The sequence below is a fragment of the Siniperca chuatsi genome, linkage group LG19 (genome assembly GCF_020085105.1).
Source record: "Siniperca chuatsi isolate FFG_IHB_CAS linkage group LG19, ASM2008510v1, whole genome shotgun sequence".
In the NCBI taxonomy this organism is placed as follows: domain Eukaryota; kingdom Metazoa; phylum Chordata; class Actinopteri; order Centrarchiformes; family Sinipercidae; genus Siniperca; species Siniperca chuatsi.
The window spans coordinates 6206799-6227158 of record NC_058060.1 but is presented as its reverse complement, the minus strand read 5'-3'; the positions used below and the strand labels follow the sequence as shown (position 1 = coordinate 6227158).

Here is a 20360-nt window from a genome sequence, read left to right as displayed (position 1 = left end):
TTCAATTTCAGTCAGTCCCTATGCAGGCAAAACACCAGTGTAGGCGAAAACAAGGAGAAGGAAATAAACACAAAGCCAAGGACTGTGGGGAGTGACGGTGCTCCACTTTAGTGCTCTGCTGACTTATAACACTTTTATACCCAGAAAGCAATACCACTAGCCACATACATCTAACACAGACAGCTTTGTAAGAGATACTAAGGGAACAAGTTCCCCAGACCATGGTGGCTGTCCAAAGAATTTCGTTTTCTGAATAAATTTGTCAAAAAAATGTGATCTGATCTTCATCTAAGTCAAGGGTATTGACAAACATAATGTGTCTAAAAATAAATACACAAAAAAAATCTGATCTTTCATGTCTTTATTGAACACAGTCATTCAACATTCAAAATGGCAGTGGAAAAAGTAAGTGAACCCTTGAGTTAATGACCTCAAAAAAGCTAATTGGAGTCTTGTTAAGATAATACGTTTGGAGGTGTGGACTACAGCTACTTTGACTGATTAAAAAACCCTCAAACTTTTGGAGTTTGCTCTGCACAAGAAGAACACGCTTATGGGAGCCACGCCTCGCCAAAAAGAGCTTTCAGAGGAGCGACAATCAGGAATTGTTGCTTTACATAAAGCTGGAAAGGGTTACAAAGTTATTTCAAAGACTAGAAATTCACCAGTCTACAGTTAGGCAAACAATCTACAAATGGAGATGCTTTGAGACTGTTGCTACTCTACCAAGAAGACACCAAGAGCACAACAAAGACTCATCAATGAGGTAAAGAAACAACCCCGAATGACAGCCAAATATTTGAAGGCATCATTGGAACTTGCTAACATCTCTGTTCATGAGTCTACAATACGTAAAACACTGAACAAGCAGGGTATCCACGGCAGGACACCACGAAGGAAGCTACTGCTTACTAAAAAGAACATTGCTGCGTGCCTGAAGTTTGCAAAAGAGCACAGTGACACTCCACCGCTGTATTGGCAAAATGTTTTGTGGACTGATGTAACTAAGATTGAACTATTTGGAAAAAACACACAGCGCTACATCTGGCGTAGAAAGGGCACAGCACATCATCATGAAAACATCATCCCAACTGTAAAGCATGGTGGAGGAAAAATCATTATTTGGGCTTGCTTTGCTGCATCAGGGCCTGGCGAGCTTGCAATCATTGAGGGGAAGATGAATTCCCAAGTATATCAGACAATTCTTCAGGATAATGTGAGGATGTCTGTATGTCAGCTGAAACTGTGTAGAAGGTGGGTGATGCAACAGGACAACGACCCAAAACACCAGAGCAAGTCCACAACAGAATGGCTTCAGAAAAACAAAATCCGCCTTTTGGAGTGGCCAAATCAAAGCCCAGACCTCAACCCAATAGAGATGCTATGGATTGACTTGAAGAGGGCCATACACATGAGACGTCCAAAGAATATGGCAGAGCTAAAGCAGTTCTGCCAGGAAGAATGGGCTAAAATTCCTCCTCAACGATGTGCAGGTCTGATCCACAGCTACAGGAAGCGCCTGGTTGAGGTTATTGCTGCCATGGGGGGGTCAACCAGTTATTAATTCTAAGGGCTCACTTACTTTTTCCACTGCCATTTTGAATGTTGAATGACTGTGTTCAATAAAGACATGAAAGATCAGAATTTTTTGTGTAATTATTTTTAGACACATTATGTTTGTCAATACCCTTGACTTAGATGAAGATCAGTTATGTAACTATGCAATGAATGCCCAGTGCCCTTGTATGCAAACACGGACCTCTGTCGATAACACAGCGGGGGACGGTGAAGTTATTTGCTAAATAAATCCCACACAAGAACACCCACACGTGCCCAACACCATATCAAACTCATAATAGTGCACACAACAGTTGGTGCTGTCAGTCTGAATGTTTCAAATCGAAAATGTCACAGGCAGAAGGGGCTCTGGTGGTTAGAAAGAAATTACACTGGAACCAATGTCCCGAAAAGTCAGGGCAGGGAAAGATCCAGGGAGGCTGGGGGGGAGGAAGCACAAGGTAAATAGATCACTGTGCTATCAAAAGCAGGCCAGCTAGAGGTTCTTACCTTCTCTGGGTACATGTTGTCCCAGTCCACCGAGCTACAGTAGTGAGCCAGGCCCCTAGAGGGGGACAGCGAACGACAGGGGAGGGACTGAATAAACCACAGTGAGCAATGGGGTGAGGAGAAGAGAGAGAGTGAGTAAATTAAATAGGTGATGTATCCCCGTCATCCGCTTTGTGAATAAACGCCACGCTGCATCACAGGCTAACAGGGAGAGCGGGTAGACAGAGAGAGAGGAAGCCTTGAATAACAAAGTGTCTCCACTGTCAACTGTGTTCTTAAGTTACATGAAAGCTCCTGCAGTTTTTAGATCAGTTGGTAAACAAATTCTTATAGTTTACCTCAACTTGGTAGAGCTGCAAAGAACTGAAGAAGTCATGTGACAGGCTTTTCCACCTTAATTTTGTGTCTGTGTTCTGGACATTGGTCTATTTTGGGGAAGATATGTGGCTGTAATAGAGTTAGTCCCCAGACATGCCAGGAAGTGAAACAGCTAAATTAATTTGTGCGTCTTTGCAAAAATGGGCGGTGCTGGAAGCTTGGTGACATACTGACTACTTGAAGGTCATACATGAGCACAACAGACCTAAAGTATATGAATCAATGACCAAATAGGAGATGTGGGCAGTGTTGTAAAAGCCTAAAACCAGCCTATATCATAGTGTTGGTTGTGATTAGTTTTGTTTGTGGGAAAATGGATACAGGGTGTAGCTTCTTGTTATATAAATCTGTCATCATATAAAACTGGATGGTGCGACAGTTAGTATGATGCTTTCTCTATTTTGGACTATACAGTTCTGTACATTCCATCAAAGGTCAGCATTGTTAAGATGGTTTGCAATTGGCCAATGGTGCCAATATGCTTGTCAATGTTCAAAGCTGACTATGTGAAAGCACCACATGCATTTAATTTACTCAAAGGGTTCTCTGAGAAGTTTTAGACTTCTAGTAGCACTGTGGAGCTGGTTTTCTACGAGAGGGTCCCCGTTTTGTTTATCTCATGCACACACACGAGGACACACACGTGTGATCCGATACACAGTACTGATGGTGTCACACTATTCCACTGATCAACAGGTGGAGGTAACACGCCAAGATATGCTGCAATGTGCCAACAAAGACAGGGAAGAAGAAGATGGCTTGGTAGTAAACATGTATGTAAACAACTCTGGAATTAAAATACTTAACAAATCAATTTGCTAATGTTTTATGAGGAAGGAAATGCACTCGACACGTTTGTTAGATCTTAAGGATACACACAATGCGTTTTGATGAGTAACAATAAATGTACACATAGCTTTTGTTAGTTTACAAGAAAACTCCCCAGGGCACCTTTAATGACTTCATTTCAATGAAATCGTTTTGATGAGTTAAGTGAACTGATTTTAGTGCACAATTTTCTGAGTGACCAAGCCCATAAATAGATATATCTAGCAGATATTAGCCTTTAATCTAAGGTTACAAAAATTATGTCATCCACAATTAATATGCATTTCATTATTTTTTATTTCGGACGGCCAGAGTAATCATTGCAGTTCGGAGTTAGGAGGGATTTAATCCGAAATGACACTGTGCAATGCGACCTGCCTGTTGCAGCAGTAAGTAGCTGCTACCCCAGCTTCAACAATTTCATTGGCATGGGAGTATCAAATGATGATTTGTTTCAAAAGGGTTTTTGTGTGCCAAGAATAAAATACAGAGGTAAACAGCATCCTTAATCACATTACTTGTGTTCATTTATGTATTTTGGATAGAAAATATGTGAAACTAAAGTCAATAGTAGTTGGACAGACAGCAATGACAATCAATGGTTTGTCATAATTCAAAATTACTGTTATTAGAAATCTACAACTAAAACCTAAATATAAGCAATGCAAAAAAATGGAATGCAAGTAAACCATCGCATCTGTCTCACCTTTAATCTACACATCATGGAAATAGGGCTGGGCGATATGGCTTATAAATAAGATCTCAATATTTGTAGGCTATGGAGCAGTGTTTTCTGTGGAAGAGGGTAACTCCCTTTGGGGTGGACTTAGGACTTTTTCACTTTGCAAACCTATTACATGCACAAAAAAAGATATATAACACAATAAAGGAAAGGGAAAAAGCCAAAAAGCATAATATGACCACTTTAAGTAATGGACCTGAATACTTCTTCCACCTCTGGTTAGCACACCCACAGCTCAACTGCACCTGAGTCCCGGCCGAGCCTTCCCCTTTAAGGAAGGGGTGGGTCGTGTGGGTAGCCAGTGGCGTTGATGTGAAAGTGAGCCTTGTCAGTGCGCGGTCCGTACCGCTGCCCGATCTGTTCTGCACATGCGCAAAATAGGTCCTGTAAGTCAAAGAAGGTTACCTCAAATGTCCCTGTTCAAAAGACTAAAACTAAATCTTTCAAACCAAGATAACAAAATAGTTTTTAATCACTAGTATATAGTAATAGCATAATAGTAATAGCTATTATGCAATGGGGAATTTACTGAAGTTATAAAAACCTGACACTTGTCAGTGTCCAATCCGTGCCGACACCGGCTGCCCGATCCGTTGTGGACAGTCTATGGTTCTGAGCATGCACATACTTATTACTGCCTGATTTGTACCACGCATGTGTGAACATTTTACTTGATGACAACCCATGGATGTATGAAGAGGCAGCCAGCGTTTATTAACAACACAATAGTAGCAGTTAAAAATAGAGAACTCTATAACAGAAGATTACTCTGTGCTTTCAAAATAATTTATTATTTTTATATTATATATTACAACTTTCATAATGACATACCATCTGGAACATGCATTTTTCATAAATTGAATTAAAAACTTCTTTTAATTACAAATGAAGCAGGTAGATTTTGGCGAGTAAATCTCTGAAGGCTATCCGCCACACTGGCGGGTAAATGTATGTACCAAAATAGCCATGTAATAAACTATGCTGAGAGTCTCTACCGCGTTTTGGTGTCATTTACGGGTGCACTGCTTCTGTCCTCTGCTGTCTGTGTTGGAGTTTGACACACACACGCTCCTATTTGTGTACCACACATGTGAGATGGTCAGTTTCTCAAGCGCTCGAACTTTCGTGGCACTGTTTACCGTACAGGAGATCAGATACTCCGCTACACTATCACTTGCTGCCGGTTTGCTGCTGCAACCCTGGATCACGCCAAAGCGTGTAATACACCTGCCGGCCCACCGTGGCAGTAGTTTTCAACACATTCTCATTCCGCGGTCAAGTTGACAATAATAAATATGCAACGTCTGGTTACACTTTCAAAATAAAGCTTGCTGAGAAACATTTCAGGTGACAGTTACAGTTTAGTTAGGTTTAGGCACCAAAACTACTTTACTTTAGTTAGGTTAAGGAAAAGATCGTGGTTTGGGTTAGAATAACTACTTCCATAAAACAATCATGTCGACTATTGGTGTAACACAGGAAATTAACCCCGGTCTCCTGTGTGAAAGTCCTGTGTTTGACCCATTACTTTTACGTTTGATCTTTAAGTACATTTAATAGCAAATACTTTAGTAGAATTTTTGAGATCAAGACTTCTTTGTTTCAAATTTTGCTCTTTAAGTTTGTATTCAACATAATACCTCAATGAAATCTCAATGAAGTGTACTGCAACAAATGTATATGTGAAAGAAAAAGGCAATTTATAATTTTGACCAGTAAAAAATATGCTTGACCGGTGGATTTTTTCATCTATCAGTCCCCTTCAAAAAGTTAATTTCGGACACTGGGTTATAGTATAATAGTTACTGGACAGCTGTGTGTTGTGTTTGCTGCCACAGAAAATTAATCAAGTCCCTGTTTATGTAATTATTATTCTAATATATTCAATATATTGCCCAGCCCTACATGGAAGGAATTAAAATGGTGAAATCGTGCACCTTACACAACAGACACCATTCTGCTTAACCCAGAGCCTGATTTGTAAACATCAGCTCTTGTGGTCATCTTGAAGGCTCAGCCCCTCAGGACTTGTGGGTTTAATCCTCTTGTTCTATCACAGAGGCCTGGATCAGGATGGATGTGGGAAAGAAAAAAAATCACCACAACCACATCATTCAGTAGAAAGGTTGAAGGGAGACAGCAAAGTGGAATACGAGGCTGACAGTAGAAGAGGAAGCGACAGAGACAGAGTGAGCGAGAAAAGTAGAAGAGAAACTAAAAGGCCCAGACAGAGGAAAGAGAAGTAGAAAGAATGCAGGCAGGCGGATAGGCAGACAGACAAACAGAGAGGGGCAGACTCACATGAACACAGCATGCACTATTTGCTCAAGTTTAATGTTAGATACGGAAAGGACCAGTGCTTCACTTTTGAGGGGAAAGCAGACCTTCATTGACTTAGTTTGCCTGTTGCCTCACTGTATGCGAGTGTGTGTGTAGGCACTGAGGCAGGAATGTCAAGTATGCACTGGAAAACAGGCAGGGGCCTCCTCTTCAGCTGGTTCGGGACTAAGACTCTCAGCAGAGCTCCAGATTATGGGCGCAACAGACAGGAATAAGGATGTGAAAAGTATCGATACTTCGACTTTTTCGATACCACGTGTTTAAAACGATACAATCTCTGTTAATTAGATAACAGATGGCATCGAAAGTACCGAAGCTATAAAAAAAAAAAAACAGATCTACAATCAGACCCAATCTTAGACGTCGGTCGGCACGCTCCCAGTTTGGAGAAGCAGACAGCACCAGCAGCACGGAAGCTAAGCTATACACTGCTGTGGACGGGGGCCGCAACAAAATGTATTTTAACCGCCTAAAAAACCCCAACAACATCAGTTTAAGTGTACGCTATATTTAGAATATTTTCACCGCTTTACTTTGCCATCAGACAACCCTTTCCGACGGGAACCTGAAGTCCTATATCGCTCTCTCCAAAGCCAACACCAGATTCCTTTGACAAAAACAGCAATTTCACCTCGCAGGCAGCAGTGGACCAGCAAATCCCGTGTTCTGCAAGATAAAATTACTGTTTTTGTCAATGGAGTCTGGTGGCCTTGAAGAGAGCACAGATGGATATAACGGTTTCAGTTTCCCGTCTGACAGCAAGGTGAAGCAGTGAAAATATTCTAAATATAGCTAACACTGAAATACATTTTTTTTTAGGTGGGCCTTTTTTTATGTGGCTAAAATACATTTTGCTGCTGCCCCTGTCCAGACCAGTGCATTGCTTAGCTTCCATGCTGGTACTCCTGTCTGCTTCTCCAAAGTGGGGGCGTGCCTACCACCATCTGCTGTAGGTATTTATACAGGGGAAACCCAGAGACCACTGTACTGTGTTTACAAGTGAAGTAATATTAGAGAGAGAGAAAATAGAAATAATACTAAAAGCAATAATAACCACATAAAGAATGTGTTTATGTTTGTGTTACAAAATTGTTATAATATTATATATATATATATATATATATATATATATATATATATATATATATATATAATATAGGTTGTAAATAAAAAGTTTCAAAAAAACAAATGTGTTGGTATGTGTTCAGTGACTTTCTGTATCAGCATTGTATGCAGTATGCACTGTATGTGCTCTCATCAGCCACCATGCTATCCTTTATATGAACAATACACACATTCCGCTTCATGTGGGAGAAAACTCACGTCGCTGGACAATAACGATCCAATTCACTGCACCAAAATAGCAGCAGTAAATTGATCAAACCTTTCTAGGAGTGAATACACTTTCAAAGTGCACTTAGGAGTCCCAACTACCCCCACATAGCAGTCTATGCAGTGCATATTTCAATGTACTGCTAAGCCCCTGATACACATTCTCAGCCTTTGCTCTGTTGCACAAGTCAGCAAACATACAACTTAGCAGAACCAAGCAAAAGAGCGCATGTTGAAAGAAACAACATCGCACAATGAACAATCCATCTACATTCAAGTATATCTCAACAGACGCTCAGACATTCATAACATCCTGTTTTAATGCTCTCCTCCATCTTTAATGGTGGCCTTGTAATGTTGCTCTTTCAAGTCATTCATCTCGCCGTGGCAGTCATTCGGAGGTTTACGGGTCACAGGCTACAACTAATCTCCAGATTCACCCAAACATGAAAACATATTGGTCTGGCCTCCTGTCCCCGAGTCTCTGCCATCCCACAGGGGCTACAGCGGCGCTATCAGACCCCAGGGACCTCGCACTTTGTCCCTGTCTCGCTATGCCCCCTCCTTCAAGAAGACCACACAGCAGGGTGAAAGCAGACAGACTGTGACCTTGACTCAGCTGTTTCTTTTTGTTTTTAAAACCTTTGAGAATCCGTCCGGATATATTTACAAGCTAGTTGTGTCATTGTGGCTAAAGGCATCCTTAAAGCAGACTTTCGAGGACATTTCTGTGAAACAAGACATGCGATGCTGGAAGACGGCTTATTTTAGGGGAGTGACTGATCCAGCTTGTAATCTCAGGGAATTACTGGTTTTATTAACATGAAGCGCTGCATGTTACAGACTATGAGGAGTTACTTAACAGCTAAATGTGTCTGAATTGTGAAAGAAAGGCAGGGTCAATCAGTGGTTGATACCTTGTTTGGAGTGTGATGTGTGAAAGGGTATAAAGGCAGGGGTGTGGGGGCCTCTCAAGGTCTTTATAGTCAGACAGTGAGTGAGCGGTGGGCAGCCCGCTGGCTCCACGGTGCAAAGCCACGGACACAAACACATCCAGGGCTACCAAATTTTCCCCTTGGTGACACATCTCAGAGAAGGAAAACAACAATCCCGCAAAGCAGCCTCCATCCATTCATTAAGTCACTGTGCTTTGGAAAGAAAAGGAGCCATTTCCCATCAAAGGACGAGTCTTGACTTTCCCCATTTTTTAAGAAGATATGAGTAAAAGTATTCTAAATTAACCCAACTCAAAATAACTTCCTCTGTGGTGATTGAGACTCTGTGTGGTCATGAATTTTGAAATAGGCGAAATGGCAGTGTCTTAAAAACAGAATAGCCATAGAGAAACCCAATACGTTTACGTGCAGGCTTTTAAATCATATGGTTTGCCACATTCTTTTAGGAAATACACTATCCCACTGGTTCAAGTGAGGAAAAGAGGTTTATTTTGCCAATCCCCTAAGAACATAGAAGCTGTGCTTTTAGAGGAGAGGGGAGGGGGCAGGACCTGGTAACTAAATAGGATTCAGGAAGATGGCTGAGGACCACAAACTCCAGCAACCCCTCGTGGTGTTGAGGAGGTGGGGAGTGGACTGGCAGTCGGCTGCTGCCAGAGCCTTGAGGTAAGCAAATTACATATGGAAAGCATGGAGAGACAGAGGCGTTAATCGTCACCCAGAGATCAAATCTAATCAATTAGAGGTGGCCAGCTGGCACTCCAGTGGAGGCATGTCAGCGACAAATCCTTCTAACAGATCCATTATCTAGCCATCCGTCCATTCATCCAGCAACTCTTTCTCTCCCTTTCAGACTGGATATGTAAGGGAGAGAAGGACCTGTTTGTGGAGGGGAGACTGAAGGTGAACTGTTTTGGTGAATGAATTACAGAAAAATGGCAAGTCAGCACTAGAGCAAAATGAAACAGCATCTTTATTTTATCTAGTTATAGGGGCATGATTTTACACATCAAGTTCAGTTTACTTGTCACAAGGACTACTACATAAGCCTTGAAAACAGTTGTATAATGGGCTCTGTAGGGAGATTTCTATAGTCTGAGTCTGAATAACCTTATTTCAGCTTGGGCTTGCAGACTACAAATTTTTGGTGTAAAGCCTGGTGTAAAGTATGTGGAGTTTCAAAGAAGTGGGCATTTACCAGGCAGGGTCTAATGAAAATACTATTAAGTTGCATTAAGGGAAATGTGGGATCCAGCGTTTTTGGATCTGTTTCATTTTCCTTTTATATGTCTCGGACTATAAGCCAGGATATCTCTGCCTATCCTGCATTCATTCTGACAATTATTTTTTAATCTGTCTCAATTTATTGTAAGTGCAATACTAAATCACTGGAGTACCCCTTTAAGTGCTAGTGGTTCCTGCTTTTTCTTATCAATAGATACTTGTTACTTACCATTATTACTGATGCATTTTCATCAATACACCTTACCTGGAATTATGAGAAATTATGAGTCTTACAATTCTAACTGTAAGCCTCATGTTTTAGTGCCTTTACTGGCATCTAACATGATCATCATCTGTGATGTGGAAACTTTAGATTTGCACACAGAGTGTGTCCTTATCATAGTTCAGTAGTAAATCCCAACACACTGCAGAGTGCCTCTCCTGCATAGTTCCTGCGCTGTGCTGATCAAACTAGGCGGCATTAGAGGAAGCGATTCTGGTCTGGCTGAGAATTACTGCAGTCAACCTTGCATTCAACACTTGTTAGAATTGAGAGCATTGTACTGGTGAGCAGAAATGAGATTGCAGCTGTGCATCATGCAGTTCTTTGTTGTTTTGCTTTGCCTTCTTTTTCCATTACTGTTTCTCCCAATTTCCCTTAAAATTAGGTTTCCACTTAGAGAACATTTATTTGAAGTGTTTTACTGTAATGTTTTTGACAAGTTTATTTATCAACTGTAAAATTTCCTACTCAGTTCATACAATGTATTATTCGCAATTCTTTAATAACTAAATTTAGGCAATCCTTATCATTTTTTATATATATGTTAAAAAGACAAATATTAACCAATAAATCAAATCAGGCTCTCAGCACTAACTCTCCAAAATCAATTCGTACAATACAGCAGTCACAAAATGATCCTCTCTGAGCAATGACAGGAAGCAGTGGAAGTAGGGGAGTTGAAAGAATTGGGTTTTTTGCAGGGTCATTCACTTGTCTGGCAATAGGCCAAACAGGACAAACTAACACAACACCACAAAGACACAAAGAGCGAGGGACTGGGCTCCACCTGCCCCTGCAACCACAGAGAGATTTGGCTGAATCCTGTCTGCTGTTTCTTATCTGTCCCTCCAGCACTACTATAGCCTGACAAAAAAACACCCCAAAGAGCTAGATGCAAATGTAAATGGAAGAGAGTGAAATGTGTGTTTATTTTGGCCCATGTGCTTTGACAAGCGTGAAATTAATTCAAAAAAGGTTGGTGAAGGCAGGCAGCAACACAGAAAACAACCTTTTTCTCGCCTTAATGGTGGCTTTTGAGGTATGTCAATTCCAACCCACAAATCATTTAGCTGTCTTGCATGTAGGGCTCTGAAGTTGTAAACTGTGTTAGTGTGCATCCATTCTCACTTTCCTTTCTTTTCCGCATGGCGCATTACACATGGCATTCACACTCACACAGTGGTCCCCACGGCGGGGCGACTGGGGGCAACAGACTGATCCTCCGCAGATATGACCTAGTTTCTATTCAAGCCTGTCTCCCTTTGTTCACTCCATGGTGGAGGAGGCTGCTGCAGCCTGTGGAACAAAGAACACAAGCAGCACTTGGAGCCTTCAAACAAGCTGACCCTGCCTAGATACAGCCACCCCAAAAATGGCTCATGAAGAGCAGTGCAGCTTGGACTTCCACTGTCTAGAAATCTCCTCCTTTTTCTACTCTGATCTACCTCCGCTGCAGACGAGGGAGGATAAGCCCCAGTTGCTTGCTTGCTGCAGCCTTCCACCCATTCTTCCATTCTCCTGACTCAGAGTGATGAGACAGATATCATGGAGGTGGGAGGAGGCCTGAGTTATCAGTCTAGGGACTGCAGGGACAGGGGGAGGGAGATTTGATTTATGTTTTTGTAAGGGGCTTCAGGAAGTTTGGATCCCTGCATCAGGAATGGATTCCGACATAGGAATTAGCAACTTTATACAGATACCAAACCCCATGCAGAAATGATCTGCCTCAAAGCATTAGTTTTGGGTGTAATAATATTGTTGCACAAATTCCTGTAGTACAAGGACATCAGCAATTATAAAAAGCAAAAGCAAAAGCAACAGCAGCACAGCACAACAAAACTACACAACCAAGCAGTTGTATTTGGCATTTCCTTGTATTAAATGTGCCTGAAGAATCTCAATTACAGAACCCTTCATTTAACAGTGAAGCTGTGAACAGACCATTTAGTCTTTAATGACCCGACTGCAACAGCCCGCACACACACCCCCACCCCAAAAAATGCACATCTGTACAAGCTAGACAAATTCTGCTTCAAGGGCAACAGTAGAAGATTTTAATAAGCACCTGCAACTGTTGCTGCTTTAGTCAAATCTGGCAAATGAGGCAGAAAATTGTTTGAGGTAGAGTGGTGTAGTGGCTGATGAATGTAGCTCTGCAAGAGACGGTGAGTGGAGGACATGCAATCTCTGAACACCAAATATAACGAATCGGATGGAGGTCAAGAGCAGTTATCTGCAGCTGGCCCAAGACAACAAAATGAGAAAACCAGGTAGAATGGAATGAAAAAAAAGGAACAAAAGGCACAATTGAGATTACAATGAAGGACAAAACCAATGGTGCTCAAGGAGTCAGTGCCCCAAATTTCCTGTTTGGAAGGCAGCAGAGACAGAACTAAATGAGCTACTTTGCATTGTGTTCGGTCACCCTACAAACCTTTGCATCGATTATTCTCTTAAACTACAAAAAAAGCAGATCCTGGAAGGCCACCATTTGAAAATAAGTAAAGTAGCAACTTACCTGCAAGTGTTCTGTTGAGCTGCTGCTCAGCTCATCCCCAGACTCAGAGTCATTGTGGAGCTTGTTCAGCCCCTCTCCTGGCAAGTCGCTTGGTGGGGAGGTCTTGTCACTGTCTGGACTTTTGCTGTGGGTGTTCCCCACAAGGGGAGGTGAGTCTGCCCGTGTCCTTGGCAATGTGGAATTGTTGGCGTGGTGATGGTTGTTGTTGTTGTGAAGAAGTACCAGTTCAGCTACCATCTTGCAGTGATGGGGACTCCCCACATTCTGGTTAGCATCCTTGGGCAGAACCGGTGGTGTGACACGTTCAGAGGATGGCGACGGGGTAGAGGAAGGCGACGGACGCCCAAAGCTGGACATTTCCGGCTGGGGTCTGTTGAGGTTTTCATTGGATGCCCGGCAGATATCCAAAACGGTGGGTTTGGTCCTCAAGGTGGGCTTCTGGGGGGGCATGAGTGCCCGACGCACCTCCCTGACGTACTGTGCCGGCACATAAAAAGCCTTTGTGCCCTCCTCCTTCCTCACCTGCCACCAGTCCTCATTGGTCTTCTTCACCAGCATGTACCACTCTCCCTGGCGGATGGTTACCATCTTGTCTTTGGCCTTGTACTCATAGTCATACTCCACCTCGATGTAGACCTGGCCAGGGGCGGTGGGCAGCCCCTCTCTGTCAGCCATGACTGCAGGAACGAGCGCTTGAACTCTAACCTCAGCTGCTCAGCAACCCATGCCTGGAGGGCTCCTCATGTCTGACTGGGGGAACTGACGGGCTGCACGAGATAAGACAGACAGGTTATTTTAAGTTAAATGGCATAAGTTATATTTTTAAGGCACAAGACCTTTAGCAAGCTCAGACACATGAACATAAGCTGCAATTCCACCGCAGGAACTTTCCCCAGGGACGAGGAACAAATCCTTCTAACAGATCCATCCATCTAGCCATCCATCCATTCACCTAGCAGCTTTTTCTCTCCCTTACAGATTGGATATGTAAAGGAGAGAAGGACCTATGTTTGTGGAGGGGAGACTGAAGGTGAACTGTTTTGTTTTGAACCTAGACCCTGGTCCACCACAGGAACCAGGGTCTAAATTAATTAACATTATTTTACCTCCCAAAAAGTCCCTGAGCGAAGGGGGTAGTACTTTCCAAAAGTACAGGAACTTTCAGGGTGGGGCTTGCTGCACTGAACATTTCTGATTGCTCAAGCTCCGACCAGCAGATCATCAAGTGGTTTGAACGTCTGGATCAATGCCTTGCTGGGTCGCAGGCCAGTCTTCTTTGGCACAGCGGCTGAGCTACAGCGCTGTTGGAAGCCAGTAACGTTATGTTGATGTGCTAGCTTGCAGTGCATCTCTCTCTAGTCAGTCTGTCTTGCTAACCTAAGTGGGCAGTGCATCTCTTGGTCTGTCTGTGTCTTGCTTGCTTGCCAGCCACTTCCAGGGCTGTGTTGTGCCTGACAAAAGTGACAGTGAAAACAAGACAGAGTGATTATCTAGTCTCTCAGTCAAGTTACAACAACTCAGTCAAGTTGCACTAATGCAAGATGGATTGACATTGACTATTGATTAAATATTGAATTTAAAATGTTGATTAGCTGTATATATATGGATGCACATCTCTCAGTAAATAACAACTATCAAGTATTTAGCCAAGCCATAGTATAAATAGTATTATATATTTGAAAATGTATAAATGGATATCTGGGGGAGCCACACAGCTGTATAGGTTTTATTTGACTATTTTGAGACAAAGCTGCAGCCATAGCCTATAGGCTTATGTTTATATTGTATAGCCAAAGCTAATTGTATAATATTGTGAGGACTGGACTAATTACCAGGCAGCAGTGCCAAACCTCAGTGTTATATTTTATTATTTTCTACATATTTTCTGCAGTTTCTTATTAATGTTAATAATCACTCACATCAAAACAAGATTCTATAGAAACATTTCTATTTAATAAATATTGTTTGTTTATACCTCATTCTATTCTGCAGTTCTACTTATTCTTAGACCAACAGATGGAGCAGACTGTTTTAAAGGGAGGGAGGATTGTAGTGGGAGCACTGGGGTGTCAGGTGTGATTGTGCATAGGTTAAAATAAGCAAAGGTCCTTATGCTGAATTGCAGGTGATGTGATTAATAAGTTAAAGTAAGTGTTATGCAGCTGTGTGATGGGTGTAACCTAATGGGTGAATTTGCCTAATCTTCGTGCATCTTTAGACCGCGGTGGAAACATACACAAGAACAGGCTGAAGGAACCTTTTAGTTCCTTGAAAAGTAGGAATAAAAGTTCCGGGTACTTTGGGTGGAAAAGCGGCTATACACCCAGCAAAACCACACAAACATGCTCCCATTTAATCATACAAACCTCTGAGTCTGTTACATCCCATCTTATTACTCATCTGATTACAACAATCACAAAGTCCTAGTGCTGTAACACACTCACACTTTGACATGATCTACGTCCAGTCTGACATACTCTATCGGTGAGTCGAGTAAAGACTACCACATGGCAACTCATCCCTCTGATCATCACAAACCACAACAGACAGTCAACACTGATTGCTCTTGTAACCAATACCACTGCAGCCTGGTAACCTCATCACCCTCTGCAGAGCTAAAGGTGATGGCAACATGACCCTACACACTGATCCTGCATGAGATCCAATGACTATAATGACTCCAAGGAGCATACATTCCCTCAGAGTAGGGATGGGACGATATACTATTTTATTGCGGACTGGGATGAAAAAAAAAAAAAAAAACTCAAGATAAGTTCATCGTGGAGAATTTCCATTATCAGGATAATCATGAATCGTAATAATCATGAATATCCTCACGAGTTATTTGAAAAGCCCAGTACCAATGCCAGTCGGACATTATTTTCATTAAAGGATAATTCCTGTATTTCTTAAGTCAGGGGTAAATTATTTATACTGTTGCAATTGTTGTCTGTACCATTTGACATCATGGTAGAGAAGTGACAAATAAGAGCCTAACTTAAAAAATACAGGCCTTATCATGTAAGAAAGTACAGACTCACACAAAGTTGCTTTTTTTTTTTAGTCTTTATTAATGGAGGGGGACCATTTGGTGTATGATTACCTTATTTAAGATTGTTTGATTTTCACTAAAAAGGATGCTCACTAAAAAGATGTGTATCCTATCTGTGATGCAATAAAAATGTTTCTTAACAAAATGTAAGGTAAAGTGATTCCAGCATGTTTTAGTGCCATTTTAAGAGTTTTAAGCATATTTGATTATGATTATGATTATCGGGATAACATTGTGAATCGCAATTATTTTGGCCAGGATAATCGTGACATGAAATTTTTATATCGTCCCATGCCTACCTCAGAGACTGCATCTAAAAATGAAGTGTGTCGTTTTATTGAGTCCTGTTGTCCCAGTTTGGCATCATTACGCATTAATGCAGTTACAAGACACAGTCAGAAACCTTTAAAAAGCTTAGGGTGATCTTCTCGATATGTCATACACAGTCAGTGTGTGAGACACAGGACAGCTGAGCCCTTGCCACTCCTCCAGGGTTTGTTTTGGGATGGGGTCTGTCATTGATCCGTCTGTCAGAGAGTCTCCCTTCGTCAGCTAACCTAAATAAATACCGGGGCGCTCCCACAGCAGAGGAGCTTCTACCGAGCCGCTGCCACCCTCATATCAAATTCTCCTTCTTCCTCCCTGAAATAGCAGCCGCCGTGGACTGACATCCTGGAAGTGCAGGAGGTAAAAGCAGGTGCATGAGAACACGTTGCCTCTATAAGGGGCCCATCCTTACGTAAAGAAATATGTAGACACACTCTGAATCTCAGACTGACAGCTACACACCCAGAATAGATTTACGGTGGTGAGAGCCATCTGGGCCAGAGTGGAAGCCCATGAGAGATGGGCTGCATGTTCATAATGGGCTTAAATAGTTTCTATTTGATCTGTTTCAACTACAGATAAGACGCACACAGTGTTGCATCATGCCAGGGCTTTTAGTGTGTGTCCCTGACAGCATCCCAGTCCGGGGCTGTACAAGCTTCATCCATGATGTCAACACACACATGTCCAAGCCTTTATGAATGACTGTCTCTCAAAGAACAGTCACTGTCTGTTTTAATTTGTGGGTGTATTTGAATGAGTGTTGGGAATCGGTCACAAATGCTCCTCATGTAACCCCATCTCTAACGCCACACAGACACAATCTACAGTTAGCACCATCACCAGAAGTGCCAGGGATGTAGTCAGGAGTCTGTCACAGCTTCAAGTCATTAACATGATACATGAATACGCCACTATCAATGATGTTGCATGACAGCAACCATCCCAACCTCCTCACAGTGAGTTCACAGTGTTGCTGCACTGAAATAAATACAGAATGTGTTTCTGGTGTGAGTTTTAGCAGTGTATACTGTAGGGCTGTACCAAATAGTTAAAAGCTTCGAAGCTTCATTCATAATGTTGACATTCGAATTATAAATCAACATTCGAATGCTGCGCAGCAAGTTTTTTTTTTTTTTTTTTTTTACATGTCTATTCATTCTGCAGCGCGCAGGATGTGAGGTCAGGACTCTATAAAAATGTAGCGACCAGGTTACAGCACTGTCTCCGTCTCTCTCCTCTGTTCTCTGTCTGTGTCATGGATGTATAAAGAGCTACACACACACACACACACACACACACACACACACACACACACACACACACAGAGCAGAGGCGGACAGGATGAAGCGTGGCTTTGGCTGCATTCACACAAAATCCGTCATTGTGGCTTCTTCCCGCAGGGTTGTGCGGAGGTGTGGCCATGTTTATCTGTGCTTTAGAACGTAACCACCGTGCAACAATCAGAAAATAACATTTCTTTTCTGATTCACTGTTTTGTTCTCATTAACGCTGCTCCCTCTCTTCATTCACTCTCTAGCTTGCTCGACCACTGCTGCTCTTGCTCTCTCACTAACTCATTTAATCAATCAATGAATCAATGAATCACTTTATTCAAATTGAGGATTTTTTTTTTTAGGGTGACGACAGACATTCAAAGCGTCATTCTTAAACCTCAATAGATGCTTTGAATGTAAAAAAAAAATTACATTCCTAGTATACTGCATTCCAAGATAAAGGATAAAACCTGTAATAAGTGACATGAGGGTGCCGGAGTGTGAGAAAATCATGCTGTTGTTTGTCCGAAGATAATTTTGTCTGCCCGATTACCAGCAACTGCCCTTTTCATATCATTAGCATATGAAGTTGGAGACACTTATCCAAAAGATTAAGCCTCCAAAATATACACTGGTATAACCAAAACAGTTTCCCAGACAGGGTCAAAGAGCTGATTACTAAACTGGCAAGCTGGAAAAAGCAAGCATATGAATACTGTCTTTCTAGAGACATGTCAAAACCCTGAGAAACCTCAAAAACCAGACAGAAGCTGGCTGGAGATCAAGCATGACATCACTCACCTTTGCGGGGGCGGGGGCACAATGACAAAAACTTACTGTTAACCATAAATTAAAACTGACTCCTCATACGCAATACAGCAGACATTTACATCTCCACTCTCCCCCCCGCTCTCTTTCGACTGCTGTGGTGTCTCAGAGTTCTGGCAGAGGACCAGAGAGAGTACATTTCGCTGCAATTGATTCCTGTCGCCACATGGTGTCAGAGTAAAGTGAAGTCTCAGAGGAGTGCGCTAGTCAACTTGTTGCTCTGTGGAGACCCAAAGGATGCCAATCATGTTTAGAAAACAGGCTGGCACAACTCAGCGCAGCAGTGACTGAACAACTACTGTCCAACCGTCTATGGACCAAAGCCACACTATCTGAAAACCACCGATCGATTCCCAAAGTGCTGCCCGAGGTGTCAATAACAAAATGTCAGGTTTTACTGTATGTACTCAAGTCACTTGTTTATGCTGTTATAGCCAAACATTACGCCCCCCCCCCCATTAATTAAAGTGTTTTAAAACTTCAATACTTTACCTGATCTTCCATGACATTGATAACGTAGAATTTTTTGTTGTTCCTGTTTCCAGACGTAACTGCAAATAAAAATGGATTCTATTTTCTCTGTAGACAGATATGAAATTCTATAGAAAACCTCGACCAATAACAAAACTCTGATGACAGATGCGCATCCCTGGGAAAAATCTTAACCATGACTATTCTGGTAGAATTGTTAATAAAAAAAGATGTTTGAGCCCCTTGCCCACATGGTTCTGTACTGAAATGCTTTAAGAGGAACATTTCGAAATCTTGTCATTTAGTTACAAAATACACTTGTATAAATGGCAATATGGCAAAGCACTATAACATAGCACTCAAAACTACAACTCAATCAGGGGTATAGCTGGCAGACAATCAAGGTATGCATTGAGATCACGACATGTGCTTCTGCATACATCTGCAGACCAGCCACTGTAGCAGCAAAACACCCCGAGAGTCGGACTGCCTTTGTCCTTATGCTTCATTCAAAACAGATGTGGCCGAGCAGCATCCACTCCAGCATGTGCTGCTGCTGCATTTCACTCCATCTATGCGGGTTATTTGCTGCATATGTTGATATGCATTGCATGAAAACACTTATTTTGTAATTATGCAGTGTAAAAGCCCTAAAAACAAGCAGCTTGTGTCTATAAATTGTGGGGGCCAGAGCATGCCTAGGGCGGGTGGCGGTGGTGGGGGGGCATAGGTGGGGGCAGGGTCCCTGCCAGCCCAACACAGACCGCAGAAATACAACACAAATGAGTTTAATCCATGTGCATTCACAACAAAGGACTCTGACTCGACGTCACCAAGGACTCCCAGGAGCGACGGAAGGATATGGACGTGACTGCCGGAGAAAGCCAAAGCCCCCCGGGGACGAATACCCAAACACACCGCGAGAAAATAAACTCAACTAATCTGTAGCTGCGGTCCACACAGACTGATGCTATCACGTGGAATGTTTAATTACCCAGCTGTTAAAATATCTAAAACAAACATGAGCAAAAAAAACCAATGTTCGTATTCGGGTTATTTTACCGGTGAAAGACATTTTTGTGACAATTTCCAGAGGCTTCGTGCTTGAACAAAAGCACTGCAGGTTCACTCGGATACAAACCCTCCGATCTGCAACAGCGTGCATAGCAACAAAGTAACTCCGACAGAAACCAATAGCCTCTCGCTGACCAGGCGACGGAAAAGCACCACACAAAACTGAAACATACTAACCTTCAAAAACTCCAGTGGTGTCTCTCTGTGTTTTGCGTCGAACGTTGAGGTAGTTAAGAGGAACTTTTCGAACCTATTTCAGCGTCGCCTTCTCCGCCTTAGTCCGCAGCAGACCTCTAGTCTGTCTGTTCGCAATCCCCCGCCTCTCTGCACGCTGTCAAGCTCGATGCGGCAACACACGGCATATCCGGTCAGAACCTTCAAAGTAAAGGCTGTAGGCCTAGTTGACGAACCTGTCTTGCATGTTTTGTTAGTTGGGGCTTGGAATTAAAGCAGAGCAGCTGGAAATAGTCAATGAAATGCAAAAAATAGTTGTGTAGTACATTAAAATGTATTTCTTTTCAGTTATCTTCTCTTTTGGGTGACACGTTGGTCATAAATTTCCCTATAGTCCTATATAGTTGGTTAAGGGGAAACAGGAAACCTTTGTCAATGTGTATGTTGGTGTCTGTTGCTACTAATGATTATAATTTTTGAATTAAATGA

At 42.3% G+C, this 20360-nt stretch overlaps 1 protein-coding gene across 7 annotated transcripts in view; it reads right to left on the bottom strand.

The window, feature by feature from the left end:
• Positions 1-20041, bottom strand: part of arhgap12b (Rho GTPase activating protein 12b) — an 81631-nt gene extending 61590 nt beyond the window's left edge. For 3 of the 7 annotated variants that reach the window (XM_044176407.1, XM_044176405.1, XM_044176408.1), the window contains exons 1-2: positions 19875-20040; positions 12669-13435 (exon numbers count right to left, since the gene is read on the bottom strand). In XM_044176407.1, the coding sequence (XP_044032342.1) occupies positions 12669-13343 (675 nt within the window). In that variant the 5' untranslated portion in view covers positions 13344-13435; positions 19875-20040. Of the gene's footprint in view, positions 1-12668; positions 13436-19874 lie in introns of all 7 variants that reach the window. The other 4 variants (XM_044176406.1, XM_044176409.1, XM_044176410.1 and 1 more) reach the window with 2 other exon arrangements.
• Positions 20042-20360: the final 319 nt, after the last annotated feature.